General features: G+C 33.5%; 1 protein-coding gene across 2 annotated transcripts; it reads right to left on the reverse strand.

Moving 5' to 3' along the window:
- Window positions 1–1203: 1203 nt before the first annotated feature.
- On the reverse strand, window positions 1204–8501 carry LOC107921723 (calcium-dependent lipid-binding protein). Of its 2 annotated transcripts, none has more exons than XM_041099569.1 (12): window positions 8228–8501; window positions 7955–8063; window positions 6686–6787; window positions 6006–6056; window positions 5619–5739; window positions 4321–4442; window positions 4060–4158; window positions 3822–3902; window positions 3635–3720; window positions 3265–3490; window positions 2625–2789; window positions 1204–1933 (listed from the first exon to the last, which is right to left on the reverse strand). In XM_041099569.1, the coding sequence occupies exons 2-12, from the start codon at window positions 8057–8059 to the stop codon at window positions 1574–1576; spliced, it is 1518 nt and encodes a 505-aa protein (XP_040955503.1). In that variant the 5' UTR covers window positions 8060–8063; window positions 8228–8501; the 3' UTR covers window positions 1204–1573. The 2 variants fall into 2 exon arrangements, with proteins under 2 accessions (XP_040955503.1, XP_040955502.1); XM_041099568.1 differs by having other exon boundaries at window positions 8217–8451.
- Window positions 8502–9435: the final 934 nt, after the last annotated feature.

Consider the following 9435-nt stretch of genomic DNA (forward strand, 5'->3'; position numbering starts at 1 on the left):
TCTCCCAAATTTAAAAAACTTTTATTAAGTATTTCAAGAGTTTTGAAAATATAATTAATTGCAGATATTGAGATTCGAACTCTAAATTTATTGAATATCATCTCTTAAAGATAATTAAATAAACTAATAGAAGAAAATTCCTAAAGTTAATCATGTATCGTAACAAGAGTCTAAAAAATCTTGGCTAGGGACGAATTTAATGGGGCAGGCAAGGGGCCTCCCCCAAATGTAAGATATTCAATTTAGTCCCTTATTAAATAATTGAATTTTAAGTTAAAATATGGAAAAAAATACACTTTGACCCCCTTAAAAAATAATTTTTTTGTTTCATCACTTTAAGGATGATGAAATCATAAATTATTAAATAATAAAATTATATTTTGACCTCTCAAAAAATTATAATTTAATTTTGACCCACTAAAAAAATTATAAATTCGCCCTTGGCCTTGGCTCTCGAAAATTTTGAAAAGATTTTATTAAGCCCTTCAAAAAGTTAGAATTTTAATTAGGCTCCTAAAATTTTTATAAAATTTTAATTAAACCCTTTAAAAGTTTTAAAAATTTCAATTAGATCCTCTTTTCTTTTCTTTTTAAAAAAATTCTCATTAATCCTCTCAAAATTTTAACTAAATCACCCAAAAAAATTAAAATTTCTCATTAAATCCCTAACATTTTTATAATTTCCTCCCAACTCTACACTTGGATAAGTCTTTGAATGTATGATGTTAATAATTGACAATCCCTTGCACCAAAATATTGAATATTCTTTTGATTGATTTGAATTCTTCCCCTATAAACACTTTTTCCTCATTTAATCTAAAATACAAAAAAAAGAGGGTATGCACACTTGCACTACACTGAAAATTTAATTTAATCTATTAATTTGCACTAAGTTAAAGCTTTTAAGTCCAATTTTTGTACCCACAAGTCATTTCTTTTCACTAGTTTTTTACCCAATATTTTTAGGTATCGAAAAACCATTTTTATTAAGGAGAGAGTCTTGAACCCTCGACAGAAAGTATTATTATCATGATAAGATCTTGTCTCCCGTACTCTAAAAAGAACCTAAAAGGATTCAAGGAATTTAAAAAACACCACACTTGATGGAAATACGTCCTGCAAACTCACGAAACCATATTTATTTGACATAAATATATTTAATATCTTAAATTTTTTATAAATTTTATCTCAAAAAGAAAGAAGTCATGGAACTTGCTATTATTACACATTTCGTTACAAACACAGATTCAGATACATGACAAAACAGCAAACAATGTACTTTTAAGTGTTGCTTCGAAGGCATATCCAAACATATATCGAAAATAACTTCGCAAAGACCCTCTATATACATGATTGTACTTCTATATCGGACATATCCGAGATAATGACTGCCTACTATCGGAACAGAAACAGAGAATAACAGACCAAACAGAAGTGCTGTGTTTGATTACTACATGCTACAAACTGTTGAAACCGGACATCGTGGGAACAAGCATGGAAAAAAGAGGTTCGAACGGTACGAACTATCCACCTTCCCAAAATGAAAGGGGTGAAATAGTAGTTGTTCTATGAGTTACTGTGGCTTAGCACCACCATTTTCTTCCTTGCTTTCGTCAGGAGTGGTGGTGGTTTCACTTTTCTTGCTGGAATGCCCTGTAACTGTCCTCCCCATGAACTTTCCTGCTTTGCTCAGTCCACTCCCCACCATCCCGACTCCAGCACTGACACCACTTCCCACAAGTCCAACTCCAGTACCGATACCGGTACCAACCATACCAACACCAGATCCAACCAGTGAAGCCGCTCCGTCAAGTGCGTCCATTGTGCTTCCGATTACTCCGGCTTCTTTCAATCTCTTCCTTTCTTCTAGGATCCTCTTCTCTTCTTCCAAAGCAATCAACTGTTCCTCCTTGTTAAATTGATGGTACAAAAGCTGAAAGCATAAAATCGAGACTATATTAATCTGAAAAAAATACAATACTTGACTGAAGATAAACCTCATTCACAAAAAAAAAAAAAAAAAAAAAGGGTTAAAATATGCTTCAAGTCTCTGTACTCTTTGCACACTTGGACTTTAGTCCCTCTATTTTAGCTTTCACAATTCAAGTCAAATTGTCAATACCATTAAAATTTTTCTCTTAAATTCATTGGTATGACATTCTGAAAAAACAAAAAATACTCACTTGGTAGCTATGTAACATAAAAAAACTGACATTGTAATGAACTAGAATTTAGAAGAAAAATTATAACGATATACAGAACTGGACTTGAATTTTGAAATCTGAAAAGTAGAAGAATTAAATTCCTTGAAATAAAAGTAAAGGGACTAAATTTAAAATATACGAAGAATACATAGACTTGGAGCATATTTTAACAAAAAAAATGAAACTCGACATTCCAATGGTATAAAAAAGGGCATCAAATAGATAAAACTAGAAGCAAAAGGAGGATACAAGTAGATAAAACAGGTATTTGGAGTGTCCATACCCAAAGCCAAATATGCCTTCGACATGGGTAATTCAAGAAAAGAGAAAAATCGGAGGAACATATGGACATAATTACATTAAAAGCAACTATTAAGACTAATAAATCAAGCATAAAGAAAGCAAATTCTAAAACAATACCTTAATGGTACAACTTCCCCTGTCCTTGTTATCTTTTATTTTAAGTGTATCGAGTGAGGACAGAAGGTTCAGATTAACCTCCTTTGGTGTCTCCGGTTCTAGTTCGATCAAACGGAATTTCGCAATTCCCAACCTCTTGTCTTGCCCAATGTCCTGGTCGAAAACCTGTTTGAAGAATATCAATGTCAAATACGAGTATATGCATGGCACGGACGTACTCAGTTTTTTCTAAGTTTTTCCATGTATTAAGAGTGTTTTGGAATGTCATATCCCCTATAACCATTTCCCAAAACACATCAGACAAGAAAAATCTCACTTATAATCACATAAGGAGGGAGGGAGAGCAGAGGCCAAACCAGGAATTTTTGTTGGGGGCGGAATAAGATTAAAAAAATTTTGGGGGTCAAAACTACAAATTGTGTGTTAAAATAGCTTATATTAATTTTAGAAAGGGCCAAAAATGAAAATTTCCCATTGACGAAAGGGGCTAAAAGAGATTAAATCAAATGACTTAGGTTTAAGATGAGCTAAAAGTGCAATTAGAACATTTAACCAAGGGGGATAAGGCCACTGCCCCCTGGCTTAGCCACTAAGATGATAGCATAAGCAAAAAAGAGGAATAGAGAAACTGATTCAGAACCTCTACAGTCAGTTCCTGCGTCTCTCTATCTTCGGCAATCAACTCAAACGTTTCATTCCAAATGGGATTCAGGTTGTTCTCGATGACTTTTGTTTTAATCTTGAAGAGAGGTCGGATGTGCACAACAACATAAGGATCAGATTTTCCAATCATTTCCAAGTTCTTTAAATTATTCGCTTTGACTACAGTAACTGTCAGCTTTCCCTCCGGCTTAAGCTCTAATTCACTGCATAACAAAAGAACTGATATTCAAGCAACATACCGGAGAAATTCAAACCAAAACAAGTGTGCAACTAGAGCTTTTTTCTTTGGTTTTTCAGTTTATCACTCAAAATGGAAAAAGAGCAGAGAACCAATGTTTTGGAATTACCTTGTATCAACTGGTATACCACCAATTGGAACAACAATTCTGTGTGGCCACTGAAGCATGTCTGTGACAATTGAATTCACAGTATCCTACAGAATACAATAAAGTTGGAACAATCTACAATCTCAGTTAGTGTATCTAAGAATAGCAAATCGGTCAAAACATGGGAAAATAAACCAAGAAAACTTACATCAATCATGTCTGAAATTCCAGGAACCGCTGTTAAGCTTCCACCAACAGCTTTCAGAGTGTAATCAATTCTGGGCTTTGGCTGATTGAATTTAAAAAAGGAATCAGTGTTTAGATAGCATTATTCCGAATTTCGACATTTCGTAGCAAAACTTGAATGAAAAAAAAATGTATGAAAGCAGAAAGGACATCAAACAACCTATATAAACCCCATTGCATTTGCAGCAATGTAACAATACCTCTGCAAGGAGAGCAACAACTACCGCAGAAATACAAGGAATCTCTTCAGCAAGTTGGAAGATGACACGAACAACAGTGAAAACTTGGAGATTCTTCAACTGCATCATAGGGCAACACACTAATAGTGAACCAATAATCTCATGTCATAAGAATTGAACTCATAAAATGGAAGAAGTGATACGGTATGTTACAGTGTTGAAACATAATTACATTTGCATTTAATATAGATGAAAAGTTCGAAAGGCTGCTGATGTGCTGACCTGAATCGGTATTGAGGCAACAAGTGCAGCTTCAACACCTAAAATTATACTTGGATCACCACCCCACCGAAGATCAATATCCATCGTGATTTGGCCTTTCTTAAGGTTCTGAACGCGAATACCTGCATTGCGTAAGCAAACATGCTGGTAGAAATGCTTAAAGCGAGGAACTCACAATAGTTTACAGAACTTTAAAAATCAAATTGAGCAGTAAAAAGGTCCCTGCTAACAAAAACCAGTTATATGTATGCATACATTTGAGTCTCGTGGTCTAACCATCTCACAAATTAACCAAAGTGCTCCATCATGAAAAAAGATCACAAACCTAAGACAAGACCAAGACACTCTCCACAAAAGATTTAGATCGAGAACTTTGGAAAGAAGGGAGATATAACTTGAATAAGCTAAAAGCCAATGGGGAGAATAAAAAAAGTAAATGCCGTGGTAAGAAAGAAATTTGGACAATCAGGGGATCAGGAAGGTTGATTATCCTTTCAGCAGATACAAAGTTTCTTTAAGTATAGAGTTATTAATCATCTTTCGAGCTAAAAATGAAATAGATTCTTGAGTTTTATGGTTAGTTGATTAGCTTTTTCATTAGTTTAATGTAGTTAGTTTGTTCATAGGTTAACTTTATTTAAATTCGAGTTGAAATTTAAGTGTACTTTTGGTGTCTGTTTTAGGACCAAAACCAAGTCAAAGAGTGTCAGAATTACGGAGATAAAATGCTAAAAGAACTCAACAACTCAAGTGGTGAGAGCACCTTGGCAATTGGTTTCATGGATGCTATGTTCAGGTGTGAAAAAAGAAAAGGCATGAAGGCAAAGTGCGAAAACTTGTCTCGGACATTACTATTTGGGGCCAACAGGGATTCTACTTTGACTAGGCTTTTGGACTATTTAAGCATTAAAATTATTTTAGAATAGAGAGAAGCCACAACTCGAGATATATGTATAAATTACATTAGGATTCTTAGATTAACTTTTCCATTGGTCAAAAAGGAAATTAAGGGATTATTAGATTTGTGTGAAATATATCACAGGTCTAATCTCATAAGAACACAAAACCTTGTTTTATATTAATTTAGTTTTAGATTTTAGCACTAATTTTCATTATTGATTTTCTGGATATACTTAATGTGCAAATTTCGGTTTGGGGTACACTAATTTATCACTTTATTATGAGCTGCCTGCAATAGCATATATTTGCATTAGAAAATTCTGCAACTTGAAAACATGACAAAACCCACTAGCTAAAAAGCAAGCAAAATGAGGTCACAGTTCTCCATTAAGTCATACCTTCGATCTTGGGAGCTACAGTACCAAGAGACAGTTTACTGAATTTTAGTGACGTAATACCAGGAGGTCGGTATTCTTCCAAGAGAGGTTCAACAGACTCTTTGATTACCGCTGACGCTGCCTAAAAAGATGACATTTCAAAATAATTTAAACAGTGAACCTAATGTAGGTTTATCTGCGAGCAAATGTAGCATATAAAACAACTGCAAATTTAAAATTATTTTCACTCAACAAAACATAAAAAAAGATGAATAAGTTGCCAAAATTAAATCTATTCTAGTGGAAACACTCGGTTAAACAAAAGGCACACTGCTAAGATTCTTTAGCTTTTACGAGCAAAATCTCGTTCGGTCGTAAATATAACCATAAAAAGAACAAGCAGCTTACTTCTGCAACAAAAGGCCATAACTTGCTCAAGTGCTTGTTCAACCATTTCACCTAAAAGGGCCAACCACAGTATAAAATGGTAAGCAACTATACTGCATAAAATCTTAATCACAAAATTAAAGTACATTTATTCAATACCTAACACATGTAGATATATCTGGTAGCCAAAGATGCATATTTTAGGCAATAAAACCAACAAAAATGCATCATAAATACACTTATTATGCTCTGACTCTTTATTATTCTTGAATTACACATATCCAACACCCATATTCAATGCATATTTGAACATGCGTATAGAAATATGATCCTCCAAAGACTCCAAATACATGAAATCTTGGAAAAAAGAACATGCTCGTGTTTCACAGTCATACCCAAATCAGAGTAACAAAGGAATACATGACAAAATACATGGACATATCAAAATTTATATATAGGAATTATTAATGTCCCAAAATTTATATGAATAAAGCAATATTATGACAGCAAAAATACACAACAATGACACGAATATACAAATTATTAGGTCTAGAAAAATTCCAAACTTCCTGTGAAGAAATAATTTTTGCTTTTACAAGTGAAACAAGAGAAATTTGATTTTCTTCAGGTTGAACTTAAACCACAGTAGCCTAAAAGAAGGTTAACAAGAATCTTAATTGATTTGACACCATTAAACCAACCTGTTCATAGACAGGGAAAGATATCCATTCAGGATAATTATCACCACAAATTTTCTTCAAATCATCTCTACTGAGAGCCCCAAGAATTTTTATACCAGCTGCCTGTCAAAGAAGACAAATATTATGATTAATAAGGATCCAAAAAGTTTCATTCATCTGAAAGCTTAAAAGGTCACTAAGTTGCAAGATCAGATTTCCGCCCATAAAGACGAACCAAAAATGGAGCAAGGGACATATGCTCCTCCCCATTTTTGCATCAAACTAAAATAACATGAGGATTTGAAACAAAATACATGAAAGCACAAAAAAATTGAAGTTAACAAGCTACTATTGTAGTGACAAAAAGACTTGTAAGTTGGCCTCAATATCCAAGGTTCAAACCATGTGAAAAACATACACCTCCCACAAATTTGAATATACCAAAAAAGAAAAAAACAAAGAAAGAGCTACTGTAAAACCACCTTGTTCAACCCATTGAGCCTAGATTGTTCATTGACCAAGCAACCCAAGCACAGCTCAAGAGTTCCACCCAATAACCATGACCACACTCTAGAAGGTCATGCGACTACCTATGAGCTCCCAGAGGTCAACTCACTTGTTACATCAAGGACCACAGGAGATTCTACCACTAGGATGGTCACTGATACCTCTCACCAATTGACCACCAAATCCCATCAAGAGGAAAATACATGATGCTCAGAAAGTCGCCCAAACAGGTATAAATAGCCCATTTTTCACAGCTAACCATAAGTATACATTCTCACCTTACTCTACCCATTTCCTTTCTCGAGCTACCCTCATTGACTTAAGCATTATAACACGTCCCGGAGAACTACCTCCGGCACCCTCTAACCTTTTTCTCCTCCTCTACAGGTATTTGACCACTTTCACTACTTCAAACCCAACCCAACATCAACATACCACGAAACACTCAATTAATTTCTTATAACCGCCCTACTACATACAATCAAATTTGATTAGGATGGTAAGTAGCAAATTAAAAATTCCTTCTACTAGAGGATGCTTAAGCTGACACAGCTCCATCAAGGAAACTAAACTTAAAAAATTAACTCATCTACTAATAAAAAAAATGAGAGGTCATTTAATACAAGGAAAATTACAATGAATGTACTCACTCAACTACAAAGTTCAGCGTTCTCTTTAATTCATTTCATAAATAAATGAAAAAAATAGCAAATTTAAACGAATTGCGATTAAATAATTAACGAAATCTAAACAGATTTAAAAAGTTGAGTGAAATAAAGATACCTTGGCGATTCGTTTAGTGCTTCGGTACTTGATCATATGACGCCAACCAGCCATCAATGAAATCCCGAATACCATCCCCATAAACATCCCAGAAACCAACCCCATTTTCCTGGATTTCAAACATAAAACCTTTAAAAAAAAAAAACTAACCCAAAGAAGTATAAGTAAGCAAGTAAGCGTAGGATGCATGAAATGATAAACAAAGAAAGAAAGAGTTAAAGTGGAACTAAAAATTGGGATCCAAAAGAGGAAAAAAAATTACGTTTAAACAACCTGGTTTCTCTGTTCCTTTTTTTTTTTTTTTTGCTTAAGAAAACTTTCTTCAATCCAAATAACTCAGTGATTTAAGCTCCAAAGGAAACGTCTCTAACAAAAAAAGAAGCTGGAAATGGCAGCTGGGACTGCAAATAAAATACTGAGAGAGAAAGAGAAGCATTCGAGTAATGTAAAAGCAAAGTAGAGCTGGATTGAGGATTGGAGGAAGACAAAGCCGAGAGAGACTCTTCTTTGCCTTAAAATCCTTTAGTGTTTAATTTTGGTATAAAGCAAGATTTAGTTCTTTAACTTGTCAATTTATCTCAATTTAGTCCTTTAATTTCTTTTGTCTATGCTAGTTTTAGAACTCAGCAACTTCTCCCAATTTAACCGATATCTAATTTAGTTTCCATTAAGGTATGATGATACGATATTTTAAGAAAGTATTATATCGTTATTTGAAAATTTTAAAAAAAATTATATAAAATCTAAAAATACAAAAGATTATAAAGAAAGTATATATTTTTTCTTAAAAAATTAGATGATGGCACATTATCACATTTTAACAAAATTCAAGTTTATGGATCAAATTGAAAAAGTGTCAAATTCCAAGCATACTTAGGACCAAAAAATTCATGGACTAAGATAGAAAAAGTTGTTCATATCAAGGACTAAATATTGCTTTATCCCTTTAATTTTCTCTTTCTCTAATTACACGACTGTCGGTATATCTTAAATATCCTGTTTCAATCTTTCGTTCTTACAAGTAAATAAAAAAACAAATACAGGAATATAGCTTAAATAAGTACAGAACCCCTTTAGAGGAACTCACTCCTCGTAATTTTTTTATTTAATTAATCTTGGAGAAACTACATAGTTAACTAGTTATACAAATAATAATTTTAGGTATCCAAAATAAAATGTTTACAATTTAAGTACCATGTTATATAGTTCGGTCATTTTGGTCACTCCTGTTAGATCCTAATTCTTGAATATTTAAAAAATATATAAAAATAAAAAATATATATAATAGTTGTAACACCTTGATTTGACAAACCGGGTCGGATTGGGAAGACAACTCCAGTAAATGATGCCTAGGTTGTTGCTGGACTTAGCCCAATGAAGGTTGGTGACTGTATGGTGAAGTACTTTGTAGAACTTCGCCAATACAGATATATTCGTGAGTAATGGCAAGGTAGAGATGAGGGCGATGACCTTATTAGGCG

The sequence above is a fragment of the Gossypium hirsutum genome, chromosome D08, assembly GCF_007990345.1.
Source record: "Gossypium hirsutum isolate 1008001.06 chromosome D08, Gossypium_hirsutum_v2.1, whole genome shotgun sequence".
Lineage (NCBI taxonomy): Eukaryota > Viridiplantae > Streptophyta > Magnoliopsida > Malvales > Malvaceae > Gossypium > Gossypium hirsutum.

Coding starts and splice junctions, on each gene's coding strand:
- LOC107921723 (XM_041099569.1), bottom strand. CDS start 8,059: ATGGGGTTGGTTTCTGGGATGTTTATGGGGATGGTATTCGGGATTTCA. Junction 6,057..6,685: donor CTTTCCCTGTCTATGAACAG/GTTGGTTTAATG, acceptor TGGCCCTTTTAG/GTGAAATGGTTGAACAAGCA. Junction 5,740..6,005: donor TATGGCCTTTTGTTGCAGAA/GTAAGCTGCTTG, acceptor TCATCTTTTTAG/GCAGCGTCAGCGGTAATCAA.